The sequence below is a fragment of the Triturus cristatus genome, chromosome 7, assembly GCF_964204655.1.
Source record: "Triturus cristatus chromosome 7, aTriCri1.1, whole genome shotgun sequence".
In the NCBI taxonomy this organism is placed as follows: Eukaryota; Metazoa; Chordata; class Amphibia; order Caudata; family Salamandridae; genus Triturus; species Triturus cristatus.
In genome coordinates, this window is record NC_140590.1 from 1,643,364,232 (window position 1) to 1,643,384,551 (window position 20,320).

The 20,320-nt window shown below is 44.3% G+C and overlaps 1 protein-coding gene across 1 annotated transcript in view; it reads left to right on the forward strand.

Moving 5' to 3' along the window:
- Positions 1–20,320, forward strand: part of PTK6 (protein tyrosine kinase 6) — a 188,536-nt gene that overhangs the window by 94,808 nt on the left and 73,408 nt on the right. Inside the window, exon 4 of the mRNA XM_085619682.1 lies at positions 19,229–19,403. Within this exon, the coding sequence (XP_085475808.1) occupies positions 19,229–19,403 (175 nt within the window). The remainder of the gene's footprint in view (positions 1–19,228; positions 19,404–20,320) is intronic.

Here is a 20,320-nt window from a genome sequence, read left to right on the forward strand (position 1 = left end):
GTTCTTTAAGTTTAACCAGTTAGGACCGGACAGTAAACAAGAGTGCCCTCATCCTTTCTTCATTGTTTGGCTGTTTCACAGAGAAAAGAGGGCCATCTGACACATATGGAGCCCTTTATGTGCATCATAACGTCCTGATTGGTTACAGTGTTTGGATGTTGTAAAGCAATGTACTAAAGACCCATGTCACGAGACGTGTAGTGTTTGTGTTTTTTTTCTCGGTTATTTTTTTTATTGTTTATTCATTTTGAACGGTACAGAATATAAAATACATTTGACATAAAAAATAAACATATCCATGACCTCAGGAAAACAGAGTTCACATTCGTACTGCCAATATTTATATCCACATTATGCTACACTTTTCTAATTGACAGTTCTGACGCCCCTTATGTGGTCACATTGCATAGCCTTTATCCATTTACCTTTAATTGTTTTGTATTCTAAAGACAGCGCAGCTCTAGGTGGAAGCTCATCTGGTGGAAATCGTAATTTTTTAAGTAAGTGAGTGGCATAAGCCCAGATCCTCTTTTGGTTTCTCATCTCGTCGAGTCAGTTTCGTGCCGAGTTCCCTTGCCACACACCATCCTCCTATATCTTCTTTTTCCAGCTAGTCACCCCAGGGGCTTGTTGGCTTACCCATTGCCAAGCGCACCTGTGCCAGCAGGAGCATAAAATGCACAAATCTCTGTCTTACTTTATTCTTGGATTTTCTTGCCCCTAACAGACATGTTTGTGGGTCCCTGCAAAGCTCCTGGTGGAACCTCTCCCGATAAATGTCAACTACTGGTAAGCAATATGCTGGTACCAATGGGCAATCCCACGTATGGTGCAAATACGTAGTGCCTGTCTCCTGAAACTTGGGATGGGCCTGGGGATTTGCAGTGCTTAATTTGTAAAATAATAAGTGCCAGGGCAGTGACCAGTAGGCTGGTGCAGCATGCACCACCCCTTGCCCCTGTCATCACTGCCAGTTATGGTACCAAAACCAATATTAACCATCCCTCTCCTGCAAGTGTGACATTTCCGACTATTCCAGGTCTTCAAAGCTATAGGAATGGCTGGGAAGGACAATATTGCATTTATAAATAACCGTTGTTGCTCTCCTCTGTAAATTATATGAGCAGTGCCACTATGTGGCAGAATGTCATTAAGTGCCGGTGTTGGCAAATGCCAGTTTCGAGCACTGGAAACCACCGACTGGATCCAATTAAGCACTGGGCATGTGCATGATCTGTTTGGTGGAGCATTGTAGGTGTCACTTATGTCCTCGGTATGAAATTGAACTCCAATAACCAGAACCTGTATTGCTGGTGGCCGTGTGTATTAGTGCTAATGTTTCGCCCCATTGCTTATCACTAAAAGCAACATTACATTTCTCCTCCCATTTTGTCTTAGTTTTCAATGGAGGTTTCTGGATATCTGCCCACAGTGCTGGGTATGCCTGAGTTATGATTCCCTTACTGCGATCCATCTGTAATAGGAGGTCAAGTGTATAAAGTCTATGTGGGACATCATTGATTGTTCCCCATATAGGGGTCGATTCTGATCTCGATCAGAAGGACTCCGAATCAGATCCGGAGCCCTTGTTTCTGACTGATTCGTTCCCAGTTCCGAATGACTAAGTATGATGCCTGAAAAACCCTTAGTGCCGACCAAATCGGTTTCGATAGGCATCCAGAGATATGAGCCTTCCCGGAGCCGATTCGAACAGCTCTATAGACTTGTTTTCCGAGCGAGCAAGTATGATGACCAATACGGACAGCCTTTCCGATTAGGTTTGCCCGGAACGAAGAGGCTGTCGGAATCTGTCTTTGGGGGCCCATAGCAGGCCCCCCTTCCCTCAGGGCCCTCGGAATCGGGCACGTGGGGTACTCATGGGTCCCCTCTACCCAACCATGCACAGTGTGGCAGGCACCATAGGGTGCCCGCCAGAGGGTGCATGATTGTACCCAACCCCCCCATTCTTCAATGGGAGCCTGCGTTCACGTTCAGAACATAGGCTCAATGGGAGGACGACCAAATAGTATCGGGATGCATACGGATGCATAGTACTCGTTCCGTCGGACTCCCCCAATCCGAGTCGTATGGCAAGCATTCCGGAACGAATCATTCCGTACGCTTTCTGAACGATATTGGAATCGACCCCGTAGTGTTTAGTTTGTTGATGCCATTTTTCAATATTGTTTAAATGTCTGTGGGGTTTCTAAAATAAAAGGGAGAAGGCACAATCCTCATCTCCGTGTCCTTAATAGAATTGAAAACTTTCAGATGGGAGAGCTAGGAAATTTTGCACTAGTAATTGCCACACAAACAAAAAAAAAGTACACTATGTCCCCAGTGAAGAGAAAGCCACAACTAAGAGATGTTGACATTTACAGTAAAACAAACTTTTTTTGTATTTGTAACAAACAATTTTGAATTTTACAATGGTCCTGTATGTGACAATTACTACTTCATGCTTTTTACAGATAAAGATTACTTTTGTTAAAGAACTAGCGTGATGGTCAGCTAAAATGTATGTATATGGCATTAATTCAGGCAGTGATTTCACAGTTTATTTAAATGCCGCTGGTTTCTTAGCATACTCTTGTGAACATTGTGAATTCCGCTTTTCCTCACATCTGCACTCATGCTGGAACCCTGCGCCTCTCGCTTGACTGTTCCACCCTTTACCCTGTGCTGCTCCATCCAGATGCTGTGCTGCTCCTGAGGCTCTTTCTCTGCTGCCATGACCCTACACCCTGTGCTTTGCCCTGGACCCGGCTCTGTTACCCAGGCCAGTGGTGGTGCTTCACCCCCAGTGGGTTCAGTCCTGCCTTTGCACCCTATTCTGCTTCCCAGGACCCACCCTCTGTAAGTCTGTACTACTTCTGCAACTCTGTATTTGCACCCTGTGCTACCTCCCTAATGGACCTGCACTTGCCTCCTACACTCTCATCCTAGGACATTTCACTGCTCGCGAGTTCCCCCTCCTTCAGCCGTGTGCCGCACACTTAAGGGTATATTTACTAGGAAATGGTGTAGTGCGATACATAGAAAGAGCCAACAAAGAGGAGAAATAAAAGTATTTCTCCTTGTTGCACCACTCTAACGCCCGCTTTTGACTGGCATTAGGTTTTGGCTTGTCCTCAGATTTGCAGATTGTTGTAAGTCTGGGGCAGCATAAAAAAACAATGGGTGTTTCATGGAAACACCCATTGCACGCCCCTTTCATGCAAAGTGATGCGTGAAAAGGGGCCGTATTTACAAGGTGGCATTAAGCCATTAAAAGTGTTTTAGCCCTGCTTGTAAGTATGGAGCAGGGCATAGCGACACCGGAGCATCAGTAAATGTGATGCTCCGGTGGCACTATGCCCTTGCCCCTTAGAATCTAGGCCGCTCTTGTCATCTGCCCCGTCTCCCATGGACCGGCATTACTACCTCAATTTGCTCATGCTCCTTCCCCCGTGCCCCAACAGTGGCAAGCATTTTGGCTTTTGTACATTAATAAGTTGTTCAGTAAACTTCTCTAACACCACATAAGAAGAGCTTGGGTAGAAACACTGCAAACTTTTGTCTGGACCAATTATGAAGATGAATGGTAAATATGTTAATAACCACCACTCCTTACCCTCTGTATTGAGTTCTGAGCCTCAAGACTTTGCCAATGGCTGTTGGAAAATATTGTGTCCACCAGTAATTCCGCCAGCTTTATCAGGTGGAAAAAGGGTGGCGGACATATGTCTTAGAATTATTAGAGTTGATTGGTATTACTGGGAAGACTTACAATATTACCACTGTATGTACCAGCAATACCCCAGATGAGTTCATAAGGGAACGCATGTGTAAAAAAAAATGTGTACATTGAATATTTTAATTTCTCTGCTTTTAACAATTTTTTTTATGGAAAATAGAGTCGCGACCTCTCCCCCAAGCCTCCCATCTATATGCCACCTCATGGATACATTCTTGATTTTCTCCCCCTTACACTCAGATGTGGGTCGGGCAAGACCATATGTGAAATGGGATGGTGGTGGCTGATTAACTTGGCTTTGCAGTAGCCTTCTCTCAATGAAATACTCTTGCAGACAGTCTGAGAAATAAGGAACTGAGGTTAGTCTTGTCACAGCTCAAAGATGCTCACTACAGCCAGCAGAACAGGGCATTACACTCGCAGGCTTTCAGTGCTAGTCACACTTCCATCTAGATGTGGAGGGGGGAAGTTCCCCTACTAGATCTAATTGGAAACTAGTGTTATATTTCTTCACGTCTTTGAAGTGTTAAAAATCATCAAAGATTGTTTTGAGGATGTGTACTGAAAACCAGTTAGCAAACCTGTAACCAGATCTGAATGACAGGTGAATTACAGGCAGGGCCACTAGAAGTACGAGAGCTTGTAGCTGTGGCACTTTCTCTGTAATTATGGATTTGTCACACTTGTCACTTAAAGATACACAAGCTTTATAGTTAGTATATTTCGAAATAAATGTTTTTCTTGCTCAAGCGGAACAAAGATTGATTGAAGAAGCTGTGCACATAGTGAGTGCAATGCACAACCAGACACATTATAAAAGCTCTCTAGTCCCCTTTCAGATTTTGTTTTCTGCATTCGGGGACTAAAGAAATGTCTAAAAGGTGTTAATATCAACTGTTTTTGTCCAGGGGAAAGGGTTCTGTCCAGAATGTGAAAAAAACGTATACATATTAAACGTAATTCAAATGATATGGAATGGATGATCCCTTAATTGTTATGAAACATTTTTAATTCATTATTTAGATAAATTAATGTTTGCGTTGTAAACACTGATCTCAAAGCTGCAATTCTTTCAGGAGACTACTCTAAATTTAGAAGAATCCCACAAATTCGGAATCTCCTTTTCTGAAGTCTACTGTGCATTATAAAGGAGGTGTACCCTTTACTACAAGGAGTGTGCATATAAAGTCTTTTTAATGCTGACTGCCACACTGTTTTACAGAAAATTATTACATTTTGAGTTTGGAAGCACTTTGCAAATAAAGTGGCCTACCCGTGCTCCCATTTCAGGCAAACTCGATAATTCTATTGAAGAATGTTTTGATAAGGATGGAGATGTGTATTCATGGAAATTGGGTATAACTCACCTGTTGTCTTCTGAAAACCAGAAGCAATTGGTACCACCGTTGAGAAATGTTTCAGCAACCTCCATGGATTTGGTTAAAAATCATGATTGTGATTAGAAGGCCATCTCATGGCTGACTTGGCAATCAGTTTTAGACCAGCGGACTTCATTGCCTGAATGTAGCTAGTGGTTGGACCACTCAGTCTAAAAGTATTTCACTTCACTCACTGTGAACATCAAGCCTAGACTTTACTCAACATTTAAAGTATTAACTTGTTCTCTATTTTCCTCTAAACGTTAAAATGATTGGGCCTTGTTTTTTATCTCTGAATATCACTTATACTTCAAAGGCCAGGATTTTTAATACCACATTCTATGAGTGCTATTTAGCTTTATACAACTTATTTTTTTTAGATCTCGCGTATAGACCAGCTTTAGCGGTCCATTGTCAAAGACCTATTGCTACTAATAATATATATATATATATATATATAGATATATTATCTACTGGCGGTCGCCAGTAGATAGTTATAGTTACGACCTAGTTTCCATAGGAAATCTCAAAATTATATTTTGAATAACTTTGGCGCCGGTTGACGAATCCTCGCGAAATGTTCAAAACAAATGGGGCGCTCCGTTCAGCTCCTACCCTGAAAGTCTCGGGGTGATTCGTCAAGCGGGGGCCGAGAAAAAGGGGGGGTCCCAAAACACGTTTTCCCCATGCATTTTTCCATAGGACCTTTAGTCGCAGCTACAGCCCGAACGGCTGAACAGAATTACGTGAAATTTGGCCATAAGGTCAAGGAAGTGCCTTTTGCAGGTCTGGTGTAAATCTGTTCAGTATTTCCTGAGAAAATAGCATTTAAAAGCATATCAATATCTATACGCGCGCACCGTGCGCGCACTGTGCGCGCACCCTGCCGTGCGCGAGCGCAATTCTGATTGGCTGTTAGATGTCGGTAAACATTCGAATCGGTCGAAACCAGGAAGTGTCGGCCGCCATTTTGTCTCTCGCAGTCTGAGGGGGTGAAAAAAAAAGGTGGAGAACGTGAAAAGGGGGCAGAGTGGACAGTTCCTGACCCCCCCTAGCCTTGGTCAGGGGGTCACAGATGGCCCCACAAGGGAGAAAAAAAACTTTTTTTTTTTTTTTTAAATCGCGAGGCGCGCGCACAGCGCGTGCACGGCATGCACTGCGAACAGTGGGTGCTCGGTGCGCGAAGCGCACCAAGCGCCCACAGCGCGCGCAAGGTGCGCTTCACGCACCTTGCGCGCACGGTGCGCGCACGGTGAAAAACCTGAAAAAAAAAGTATTTATAAATACATAACTTAGCATTTAAAAAACCGTACAAATTCACTGAAAAAACCATAGGTTTCACACACGTTATAGTTACGAATTAGCATTTAAAAAACCTTGCAAATTCACTTAAAAAACCATAGGTTTCACACATGTTATAGTTAGCTGGACATTTCACTCGTAAAAAACCAATGAAATTCCCCCGTTATAGTTAGTGCAGGCAACTATAACTCACGCGACCGCAGTCCTCTGCTGATGACGTCAGATATTACATCACTGATGACATATGTGTCTTTATGAAAAATAAATATTTGTAATATATGTATAGCTAAAGATTAATGGAAGAAGACATGGGTAAATAAGTGTCTAAATACAGTGATGTAATATCTGACAAAAAAAAAAAATATATATATATATATATATTTATATATATATATTACCTACTGGCGGTCGCCAGTAGGTAGTTATAGTTAGGACCACGTTTCCATAGGAAATCCGCAACATTCTACTTTGAATAACTTTTGCGCCGGTCGACGAATCCTCGTGAATTTTTCAAAATAGGTGAGGCGCTCCGCTCCGCTCCTACCCTGAAAGTCTCGGGGGGATTCGTCAAGCGGGGGCTGAGATAAAAGGGGGGTCCCAAAACGCGTTTTTCCCATGCATTTTTCCATAGGACCTTAAGACACAGCTACAGCCCGAACGGCTGAACAGAATTACTTGAAATTTGGCAGAGAGGTAGTCCTCAGGTCAAGGAAGTGCCTTTTGTAGGTTTGGTGTAAATCTGTTCAGTAGATTCTGAGAAAATAGCCTTTAAATCAATATATATATCTGAGCCAGCTTACGGTGTGCTTACGGTGCGCTTACCGTACGCATACGGTGGCGTGCGCGAGCGCGATTCTGATTGGCTCTTAGATCTTAGTAAACATTCGAATCGGCCGAAACCAGGAAGCGGCGGCCGCCATTTTCTCTCTCGCACTCAGAGTGGGGCAGCATAAAGGAAGCCCAAAAATGTGTAAAGGGGCAGTATATTGAGATAATAATCACCCAGCAGTGATATACGGGCCCCCAAACAACCCCCAAAGCCAAAAAAAAAAATTTTTTTTTTTTCGAAAAATCGCCGATTACGCTTACCGTACGCGTACGGTAAAAAATTTTAAAAAAAAAAAATTATCCACACTTTCCACACCCCATGTGCAAATGGTGCCCTAAGGGCTCCATTTGTGCATGGCATATCAAATAAATGAAAATAATAAACAAAACATTTCACAACGATGCGCATAATATGTCCCCCATGTGCGCACGGTGCGCGAAGCGCATCGTGCGTACATGGCCCATCCCGCATAATGTGGGCACGCGGTGCGCGCAGCGCACCGCGTGACCACCGTGCGTGCATGGCACTAACTGCGTAAAGTGGGCGCGCGGTGCGCGAAGTGCACCGCGTGCTCACTGTGCGCGCACGGTGCGTGCACGGAACGAACTGCGTTAACTGGGCGCGCACGCCACGAATGCCGTAAAGTAAGTTAGCATTTAAAAAACCGTACAAATTCACTGAAAAAACCATAGGTTTCACACACGTTATAGTTAGGAATTAGCATTTAAAAAACCTTGCAAATTCACTGAAAAAACCATAGGTTTCACACATGTTATAGTTAGCTGTACATTTTATTGATAAAAAACCAATGAAATTCCCCCGTTATAGTTACTGTAGGCAACTATAACTCACGCGACCGTAATCCTCTGCTGATGACATATGTGTCTTTATGAAAAAAAAATATTTGTAATATATGTATAGCTTAAATTTAATGGAAGAAGACATGGGCAAATAAGTGTCTAAATACAGCATTAGCATCAGCAGAGGATTACGGTCGCGTGAGTTATAGTTGCCTACATTAACTATAACGGGGGAATTTCATTGGTTTTTTATCAATAAAATGTACAGCTAACTATAACATGTGTGAAACCTATGGTTTTTTCAGTGAATATATATATACATACAGTGGGCTTTGGGTCAGCCCCTAGCTCTTGATTGGATGGCTTCCCTCTATTTCTCTTTTCCGTGCTTCTTAATCAATGGCTGTCCTTCCTATCCTTTTTTGTCCCACCTCTGGAACATTATTTAACATTTTCTGATTGGATGACTTGTGTCCTTCCACTACTTGCATTCAGGCAACTACTTTTTCTTTCAATACTCCTCAGGCGTGCATGTGTTTTCTTGCTTTCTCCCTTGTGTGCTTGCTCATGGACCTCTGTGACGCTGACCTTCTCCCCCCACCAGATCTTCTGTTACTCCCTGCCCCCTTTCTTGCATTAGTTTTTCATTTTTTATTTGGAGGGGTTCAGCAGCCGAAGTTTGCTGCCTGGCTGCTCTTTTCTTAATGCAGGCTTTTGGGCACTTCCACCATCTTTGGATGGTAAATTTAAATATGAACCGCATTATGTCTTATACACTTGCATGCATTATGGTGCATACCTGCATATGGATTATGATGCTGAACTGCCATAACGTCATAATGCAGACGTGCATATACATTATTGCGCTTTTTTAACATTTTCAAAAATGTTTGCCGATGCAGCTCAACCGACTGAAGCAAAATACAGAAGAAACCCTAGCTGGGGAACACCGGCTGCACCACTAATAAAGCATGGATTTCATACATGAAACTGTATCACCTGCCGGCCGAATAAGCCAGATGGTTGGGCGGCAGCCAAATAGGTGATTGGACGTTTCCTGTTACACAACATGTATCTGAAGGAGCTTATCATTCCGCAGGCATCTGTATTCACAGAGACGCATCATTAAGCGGCATTGCAACTGTCCGGTTAATTCAAGATTTTTTTTCAGACCATAAATGAGGGTCGTTAACAATCTCAGCAGTAGAAGATATCAGATGATCTGGAATTGCACCCACCAATCCAAGTCCTGAAGAGACCTCATAAACAGTGAGGGTTGAAACACGTTGACACCTTGTACAAAGGAGTCCTGCCCTTCAAAAAATAAGGACTGTTATCAATTGGCTCACAAGATTAGAGGTCATCTATTGAACATTTCCAGGGCACATTCAGCCTCCATTTTGCAAATTGAAAGGATGAGAAAAGAGAATATTCCCACTAAAGAAATACCTTATGCACTGTCATAAAACAATTTTGGACTGTGTAGCATTGAAACCAATGCCATTTTTACTAACAAGAAACAAACATTATTCAGCTAGTGTACACTGAATTTACAATCTTCATAAATACCATAAGGGTGAGGGACATGACATGTTTTTAAAAGTGCATACTTGATATTCGTTTGGTATCGAAGAAAATTACTGTCCACTTCTAAACAATTTTTTTTATATCAATGCAAAAGCTAAATTTCAAACTTTTTCTACCTAACAAAAAAAAGCGGAATTTAAGAGAATGTCATAGACGCACAATAATTGCCTAGCTGTATTGATGATCTGGACAATCTAGTTGAATAATGAGTTAATATATTACCAAGTAAGGCCCTGTCAGGTAAAGTGTCCCAGGGGCAAAACGAGAATGCATGGCCTCTTTGAGCTCCCCTAAGGCAATTAAAGACTATAGAAGGGACCACAGATGCTTGTGCTATCCATTCTGTAATACAGAGAGTGCTGGCACACATATAGCGCTGGTGCTGTCTTCAGGGGGTGCACCCTCATTTACACGGGGGTGTTAGGAGGTTCAGGGACTGTAGAATACAAAGGGATGGCGCATAGTCAGTGTGTTTGCCTGTAATTGTTTTAGCCATGCTGTACAGCATTGGTGCTCTGGTGCAGCATGGCTACAAAGGAAAAAAAAGTCTGACACAATGATGCGGCCCAACACATCATTTTGAAGTCACATGCATGTGTTCATCATGTGTGCAAACACCAAAAGAACAATTTTGTGTTTTTCTTTTTTTATTTACCGATTCACTATGGATTGGTAGTCAAAAAGTAGCCCAAAAGCACTGTTTTAAAATGTAGCGTGAATGTGCTTTTGAAAATAATAATCAATGAGCTGATAGCAGGAATGCTTTTAGCATGGGGCGGTAGAGAGCAACACAGTGGGCGGGCAAGGGAGCAGCAACATGATGGGGAGGACAGAGGCTAAAGATTGCAATGTGGAGCACGAGGCAGAATCAGACAGGTGATAAGAGTGCAGGTGGGGAGAGAACCACATGGGCAAAGAGCAAGGGATGGGAGATAAGCTCATAAGGGAGACAGTTGGAAAACACATGCACTCTCATGGAGTGCTTCAACAAAATTCCCTAAAAGCAAGCAGAGGAAGCGTAGCAGCCAGCCAATAAAATAGAGGTGTAAAGAGGCAGTGCTCCATGGGAGGGACAAACACAAGAGTGTCATAAATCAAAATCAAGTAAGAAACAGCCAAATCAAAGGGAGAAGAAATCCAACCAATAAGAAATGGGCAGGCTCCAAGCTCCTTCTTGCTAAGCCCACACTATGTCTTCCGCGACTAAACAGCTTGCTCTGTCTGGTAAGCTCAATCTAATTTCAAAAGGGCACCTTTTTTAGCTGCTGCCAACTGCGGAATCTTGGGTGGAACTAAGAACAATAAACCTTATTTTTTTACGAAAATTAGCACTCTTAAAATGTTTTAGTGTAGCTGCCAAGTGGCTCCATGGCAAGCCTGACCTCTTTCACCGATTCTGGCTTTTTTTGCCAACACTGGTAAGCTGGGACTTAGGAACCCATACTCACAAAGGCAAAATCGAAACCAAAAGTTACAGAAGACAATTTTCTGTTGGCTAAAAAGCCAAGAACTGCTGTAAGTTTCACACTCCCCATTTAACGCTAACATTCGGTTTTGAAGTAGCGTGCTACTCACCACAAAGTGCTTCAAAGCTTTGTCAGGGGTATGAAGCACTATATACATACAATTACAAAACATCTGTCCGCATTTGGCAGCTTTGGATCTGCATCTGCCCCACATAATACAACAAAGACTTAAATGCTTGTTGACTTCCTAAAGGTCCGAGCAGGAGACTGAACACCAGTCAGGGGCGTGCCTGCACGAATACATTTCAATGACAAATGAAGGACTCTGTCCAATGACCTTTTGGTGAGAGAATAACACCTGAGGGCCACCCCAGTGGGATATTTAATGCATTATTTGAGAAGCGATATGTATGCTTATCAGATAGATGACCATGAGGTTCCGCAGACAGTTTGGAACTTTTGACATTTCTCTTGTGCATGGACATTAATTCACTAAAATGCCAAGGGTAGGGGAAGTGACATCGCATGTCATTTGACCTTTACTTTGACTCACACACTCATGCTTGCACATACTAACACATTCACACACTCGTGTGCACATAAAGACACTCTCACCTGCAAGCATGCATACAACATAGATTTAACATCTTTTACTTATCTTAGCTTCCAGACAGGGTCATATTCCAGCTTATGTACTCCATTTTTTATGACAATAATTTGGAATAATATTATTCACTATTTGTATAATAATTACTTTATACAAAAACCAAGCAAGTGGAGTTCCAACCAGCGCCCATTAGGAAGAGCTGCCCTGTGTTCCAGGCACTGATTTTGCCACCTCTGATGCCAGGGTTCAAAAACCAGTGCCATGGGTAGCCGGGGGCAAGCCAGGGGTAAGCCAGGGTAGCTATTATAACATAATGTGGTAACCCAAATACTATCCACGGACCTGGGTATCGATTGATATAGAAAACAGTTCGTCCTAGACTCATTTATCATACAGTCGAGTTGTAGTGACGTTTATGATTCGAAATACAAATTAGATATGCATATGATCAGCATAAGGCCACAGGTACATACTAAGTTCTCAAATGTGCACATCCTCAAATAAAGATGGCACCCATTATTTCTCGAAAGTTAACTGTTTTTATTTCACAGACACATTTTGGTAAACAAATTACCATATTCTATAGCAAGATGAGAGGTTGCTCCAAAGGGGAGAAAAAAGAAGAGTGCTCATGTGTGAGACAGATAAGATGAAAAAAGAGGGGAAACAAAATAAAGATACATTCAAGAGAACTGATTGCAATTATTATACACAATGAAAAACTGGTTATAGTTAGCAACAAGACCAGTAAATCAGGGCCTGCCCCTCATGTGTCATTCTTGTTGACATTTATGATTCTTCAAAGAGAATGAACAGAGAGATATCATCTGGAGGTTGGGCAGGGTAAGGGTGGTACTGGGTACAGGTCCATTTGGGAAAGAATGACAACGTTTCGACCTTGGCGCGTGGAAGGTAAGTTATATCCTCAGCTCACGGGTCTTCCTCAGGACAAAGGGAAAGGGAGACAACCTACACGTAAGTGTCTGTGGGGTAGCCAGACCACAGCTCCCGGTGGTGGGTAGTCCGCAAAATGGTTGCGGTGTAGTGCAGGGTATCCTTTAATCTTGAATTGTCAAGACTGCCAAAATAATAGAGGAGATTTTACTCCCTCGAGGGTAAATCAATCGCCCAAAAAAGGTCTTGTTCTTAAAGTTTTCCGAGCAGTCCGGGGGATTCGTGCCTCACTCAACAGGCCACACCACAGACACCTACTGCTAGGCTGCTTCTTGGCACTTGGGTGACAGGTGTTCTCCTGACCCAGCTCAGGGGCATCGTGAACCCCCGCTATAGCAGCTACAGCGGGGTGTGCGTTTTTTATGGGCCTCGTTTATCTGCAACTTGGCACATAAAAGCTCATAATTAACACAAGAAGGATGGACTTATAGAAAACGGAAAGAGGGGTGAACAGGTGGATGCATGAGTGGGTGAAAGGATGGGGGATGGATAGATGAGTAGGTGAAAGGATGTGTTGGTGAAATGATGAATGAGTGGGTGAAAGAATGGATTGAAGGATGAGTGGGTGAAAGGATGTGGGGTGAAAGGATGGGTGGGGGAGAAAGGTTGGGTCATTTGGTTGGTGAAAGGAGGAGTGGGTGAAAGGATGGGGATGAGTGGGTAAAACGATGGGTGGGTGAGTGGGTGAGAGGATGGGTGGGTGAAATGATGAGTGGGTGAGACAATGGGTTTAATGGTGGATGAAAGGATAGCAGAGTGAATGGAAATTTGAGAGGATGGATGGATGTGGGTGAAAGGATGGCAGGGTAAATGGAAAATTGAGAGGATGGATGGGTGATTGGGAGAAAGGATCGTAGAGTGAATGAAAAGCTCAGAGAATGGATAGGTGGCAAAGTAAATGGAAATATGAGAGGGTGAATAGATGGAACTTATTGCCACCACCATGAAGAAAACTCCCTCAGGAGCCCCCACAGACCCCTTCCCCCCGCACATCTTCCACAGAGCCTCCACGGCCATCGCTCCCGAGCTAGCCACGGAAGTGAAGCCCCTCCTCAAAAAACCATCGGCCGACCCAACTGACCTCAAGAACTACCGACCCATCTCCCTCCTCCCCTTCGATGCCAAAGTCACAGAAAGGCTTGTGAACACCCAGCTGACAACCTTCATGGAAGATAACTACATCCTTGACCCCTCCCAATCCGGTTTCCGCAGCAACCACAGCACTGAGACAACCCTGATCGCCGCCACCAACGACATCTGTATGTTGCTCGACCAGGGCCACACCGCAGCCCTCATCCTCCTGGACCTCTCCGCAGCTTTTGACACCGTCTCACACCACACACTAACAACCAGGCTCCACAACGCGGGAATTCAGGGAGACGCCCTCAACTGGATCCGATCCTTCCTCTCCGATAGAACACAGAGGATCAGGCTCCCCCCTTCCTCTCCAAACCCACCGACATCATCTGCAGAGTTCCCCAAGGATCTTCTCTGAGCCCGACTCTCTTCAACATCTACATGGCCCCCATCACTGCAATCGTCAGGCAGCACGGGCTCAGCATCGTGTCCTACGCTGACGACACCCAGCTCATCCTCTCCCTCACCAGCAACCCAGAAGACACTAGACTCAGCTTCCAGGAAGGAATGAAAAACGTGGCCAACTGGATGAAGGACAGCTGCCTCAAACTCAACTCCGAAAAGAGCGAGGTTCTCATCTTCGGACCCCGCCCCTCCACCTGGAGCAACTCCTGGTGGCCTCCCACCCTGGGACCCCACCCACCCCGACGGACCATGCTCGGAACCTCGGCATAACCCTCGACTCCTCTCCATGAACCGCCAAATCAACGCTATCTCCTCCACCAGTTTTAACTGCCTTCGGATCCTAAGTAAGACCTTCAAGTGGATCCCCCCCAGACTGCAGAAAGACTGTCACCCACGCACTCATCACCAGCAGGCTCAACTTAGGCAACGCCCTCTACGCCGGAATCAACAAATCCTTACTATGCAAACTCCAAACCATCCAAAACGCGTCCGCCAGGCTCATCCTATGGACACCGCGCCATGAACACATGACTCCACACCTGCGAGAACTCCACTGGCTCCCCGTCGAGAAGAGGGTCACCTACAAACTACTCACGCACGCCTACAAATCCCTCAACAACATCGGACCCAAATACCTCAACAACCGAATGAGCTTCCACGCACCCAAGCGGAACCTCCGTTCAGCCGACCTCGCGTCAGCAGAGGTCCCACGCATCCACCGGAGCAGAGCTGGAGGGAGAGCTTTCTCGTACACCGCAGCCACAGCTTGGAACACTCTCCCAGTAGAAATAAGACGCTCGCCAACCCTGCACACCTTCAGACGGGCTCTCAAGACCTGGCTTTTCGAGTGACCGGAGCAGCCCTACCTTTTCCCTCCCCCAGCGCCTTGAGACCCTCACGGGTGAGTAGCGCGCTTTACCAACCCCTGATTGATTGATTGATTGATGGAAGAATAGATGGATAGGGACATGGGTGAAAGGATGGCAGCGTAAATGGACATTTGAGAGGATCGATGGTTGTGTGAAAAGATGGCATAGTAAATTGAAATCTAAGAGGACAGATGGATGGATGGGTGAGTGAAAGTATGGAAGACTGAATGGAAAACTCAGGGTATGGATGGATGGATATGGGTGAAATGATGGCAGAGTAAATGGAAATTTGAGAGTATGGATGGATGGGTGGTTGGATGAAAAGATAGCAGATTAAATGGAATCTAAGAGGATGAATGGCCTTGCGGATGGATGGATGGAAGTACAGCAGAGTATATAGGACAAGACAATGAATCAATGGTTGGGTGGGTGAAAGGATGGCAGAGTAAATGGAAATCTGAGGGTATAGATGGATGACAAAGCACATGGAAATCTCAGAGGAAGGATGGATCGGCAGGTGAAAGGATTACCGAGTGAACAGAAATCTGAGATGATGGATGGGTGGGTAGGTGAAAGGACAGCAGAGTAAATGGAAATCTGAGGGTATGGATGGGATGGTGAGTGGGTGAAAGGACGGCAGAGTAAATAGGAATCTGAGAAGATGGATTAATGGATGTATGAATGGATGAACAAAAGGATCAATTGATGGATGGCTAAGTCAAATGATGTATGTATGGGTGAATGGATGTATGTATGGAAGTTTGCATAGATGATGGTGAATATCAATGGTAGAAGGAAGGGTGAAAAGATTAATGGATAGAGGCTTGGATGGAAGAGAGAAGGGAGCTTTTCTAGAGCAGTTGATGCTCACTTGCTTTGGCGCCATTGGATATTTGGTTCTAAGTGGGGAGTATTTTAATATTCTGACTACTCCCTTGACCCAGCTCAATGGTACTCAGTTCATGAATGGCGCACATTTATGCATGATTCAGCCTCTAGGGTGCAACAGACAGTTTTTGGAAAGCTGATTTGAGGAATTTCACAGAAGAGCGGGTAGCTTCTGAGGAACATGTGACGTTACAACGCCACATATTACATCGCGGTAGGTAACAACACGGTCAGTACAACGACCGCGTTGTTACCACGCGTGTCTTTACAACGCAAGTCGTTTCTACGACTCGCGCTAGGTGGCGTGCAAGACCAACCGTTGTTACCTACCACGTTGTTACCTACCTGCAGGGTAAGAACTGCGTTGTAAATGCTGTTTCCCCTCTCGAGCTGCCCCACATCTGCTCGACATTGTTGTTCTGCTCGTTGTGTTTTTGCACTTTTTTTAGAGGAGACCCCAGTGCGCACCATGATCTATGCACATGTTCGCTGCTGTCTAAACACTCATTAGTGAACAGATCAGTGGCGTAGCAAGCGAGGTTGGGGGAGGAGGCACATAAAGCATGTTACCTTTGTGTGAGTGAAAGTTCTTGTTTTAACAGCGCAGTGCTCATTCTTGTTTTGTTCTGTCCGATCCTTCTTTTCACACCCACCCACGTACATAGTGTGTCATTTACTTTTCTTTGCCTGACTTCAAATTGAGGGGATTTATCTAACAATCTGGGGGTGTGAAAGGAAAGGCTTTTTTTCTAGCACACAACAAAATTTAAATGTCTGTAAATGAACTGTGCAAATATTTCAGAAAATATCAGAATTCAGAAACCACAAATGAACATTTTTTGTAATTCTGAAGTGTGCTGGGAACAAATATTTTAACACGATCAATGCAAATTAATACACTAGGTGATGCCATTTCCACACATTATCATTTGTGTGCTGTATACTTTTATCAGTAAAACGGTATGTCTATGCAAATGTAATGTTCATTTCAATTAAAATGGTGTTGTCTGTAATGGCAGTGCTCTACAACACCATGAAGACTCCACTCTACGCCACTCCACTGTATGACACACTACTCCACTCTACACCACTCTGCAGCACTCCACTGTACACCACTCTACTCCATGCCAATCTAATCTACTCCACTCTGCCTATCTGCTCCACTCCTCGCCATTCCACTCTACTCTATGCCACTCTACTCCATTCCATGCTACTCCGCTCTACGCTCTTCCACTCTGACACTCCAGTCTACCACACTCCATGACACACTTCTCTACTCCACTCTATGCCACTTCACTCTACGACACTCTACTCTACACTCTGCCACCGCACTCTGTGAAACTCAACTCTGACGCTCCACTCTATTCTAATCCACTCTACAACATTTTAACAGCCTACTCCACTCTACACCACTCCACTCTGCTTCCACTCTGCCACTCCACTCTATGCAACTCTACTCTGTGCCACTTTATGCCACTCCACTCAACACCACTTCAGTCTAGGCCACTCTACTCCTTTCTATGACACTATACTCTACTCCACACAAGGCTACCCTTCAACATCCCACTCTATGACACTCTACACCCCTCCACTCTACACCACTTTACTCCACGGCAATCTACTCTACTCCACTCTATGCCTCTCTACTTAACTCTACTCCACTATTTGCCTCTCCACTCGATGCCATTCAACTTTACTCTACGCTATGACTCACTACTCTGCTCCACTCTACGCCATTCCACTGTATTCCACTTTACAACACTCCACTCTACGATACTCTATTTTACACCACTCTATGCCACTTCACTCTGACACCCCACTCAACTCTCTGCCACGCCAGTATACGACACTCCTCTCTAGGACACTCCAGTCTATTCTACTCCACTCTACAACACTCCGCTTAAATCCCCTCTATGCCATGCCATTCTATGCCACTCCACTGTGCACTACTCTACTCTACTCCACTCTATAATACGTTATGCCACTTGACTCTGACACTCACCTCTACTTCACTCTACACACCACCAACCTCTGACATTCCACTTTATGACACTCTGTGCCAGTCTACGCCACTGCACTCTATGCAATTCGATAACCCTCCATCCTACGCCACTCTATGCTACGCTGTACCACTCCACTTTACTACACTCTGCGCCACTTTAATCCATGACACTCTACGTCACTCTGATGCTCCACCTCACCCCACGACACTCCACTCCTCTCCACTCCACTCCTTGCAACTTCCCTCTACGACACTCAACTCTCTTTTATGCCCCTCACTTTTAGCTATGCAGATCAGCAGCCACTCTGGTGTACAACATGGGGGTGGGGGATGAGAGAGTCATGAGGCGGGGTGTTCAGAGGCACATGGGGAGACTGTCTTGTGAAGCTCATTGTGTTTACAGAAGCACACAAGGCTTGAGAGCGACATGGAGGGCATGTAAGGGAGGTGGGATAGAAGCGTAACAGGGAGACAGCTGGAAAACAAATGCAATCTCATGGAGTACTCTATATAAAAAAAAACCAAAGTTCCCTCCCAAAAAGCAAGCACTGGTGGAAGAATAAGAGGACCCCATGAGGCTTGAAACAAATAAAGTCAGCAAATAGAAAGAAAGCAAATACCAGCGACCAAAGACAAGGGTCAATAGTAAGCAGTGGGCAGAATACATTCCTAGGTCCGCTTTCAGCATTGCCCCAACATATCTTTGCAGCCGGGAAACTGTGCCGTCTGGAAGTCTTGGACCAGAAAGCATTAACAAAGCCAGTAGGCCACACATTGCTTTTAAATGACAGGACCGATTGGATTGCCCCACGTTTTTACTTGAAAACACATTATTGTCCAGCATAAGCTTTTTCTTTTTTGTCTATAAAATTACTTCCTCAGAAACTGAGGTTAGTGACATGAAGCTCCCAAGATCTTGTGCCTGTTGGCAATAGAGAAGACCACATGATTTCACATTATGGACTCACAGACCACATACATAGACTACCTTCTGTGGCTGTGGAAATGTGAGGGTATACATAATTGCATTTTTTAAGATTCCTCTCCTTCGTAGTCATTTGAGGTGCAGTTGTGACACCTTAAAGAAATTATGTACAGTTTCCTGGTTGCAGAATACTGGAGCTAATGGTAACCTTTGGAAGAGAATCCACAGACAGGATCCACTCTGGTTACCACCCAACCCTAAATCAGTTTTTGAGTAGCAGTCCATAAGATGCTGAACCCTTAGAAGAGTTTTGACTTTTTTGTCTATTTCATTGTCCATTAGAAACAACCAGACGTCAATGATTTCTCCGAAGACACTGCTGATATCTGGGAAAGACCGAGGGAAGAGTTTGAACTGGGCACGAAGCTGGGGTCAGGCAACTTCGGGGATGTGTACGAGGCGATGTGGAAGAGCAGCCGAGTCCCTGTCAAGGTGGCCATCAAGGTGATGAAAGAGGGTGAGTAAAGCGCTGGGCGAGAGTCCCCCAAAGCCCTTCTTCGATGAGAAAGATGCAGCTAAAGAAAGCGATGTAATTAAAAATGATCAGAGGTGCAGGGCCTATCATTCAAAGTTAAATCACACTGACTTTTTAAAATATTATCATTTAAGTCCCCAACCCCTTGTTAACCCTTCTCTATTGTTCAAGTACCTAGAGGCTAGTGCTCTGCAAAGTTGCATAGCTTTATTTCGTGCAAAAATCTGTAGCTTGCCAGATTTTTGGTCGCACAGTATGTTTTGTGACTGTCATTGTCAAAAAAGGACCCGAGCAACAATTAAAAGACTGGTAGAAAAATGTTTTAACCACGACCCAAGTATTTTATCTTTACTGTGCTGCAAATAAATACACCAGATTAGGCCACACAAACACCAGTCACACACAAAATATTTTGACTGAATAAGCGCCATTAATGGAATCATTCTGTGAACTACAGGTAAACTGTGCAAGGACTCCTATGTGAGATTATTCTTACATGACTCAAACAAACATTGACAATTCCACTCGGTCTGGCTTTGAAAAAATGCGGTATGGTAATGTGAAACATTACAAGTATATAGCATGGGAATAGATATGTATTTGTGTGGAAGCAAAGAACTGTAGAATAACATTGACTTGGTTAAAAGGTCAAGTGACAGATGCACTGTTAAGCCAGACCTAAAAATCCACGTACGTTATTGGCGGCCCTCCTCTCATCTGTGCTGCTGCTAGTGAAAAACAGCACAAATGTTCTAGTTGTTATTTATGGCTCTTATAGAGAGCCTTTATCATTTACTTCAGTTTTTGAATGTCATAACTCACTGTTATGACATAGCAACAGTTGATAACGAAACTCATTGCACAGTGTTGCTGCATCATAAAAGCCTTCCAGCCAGTGG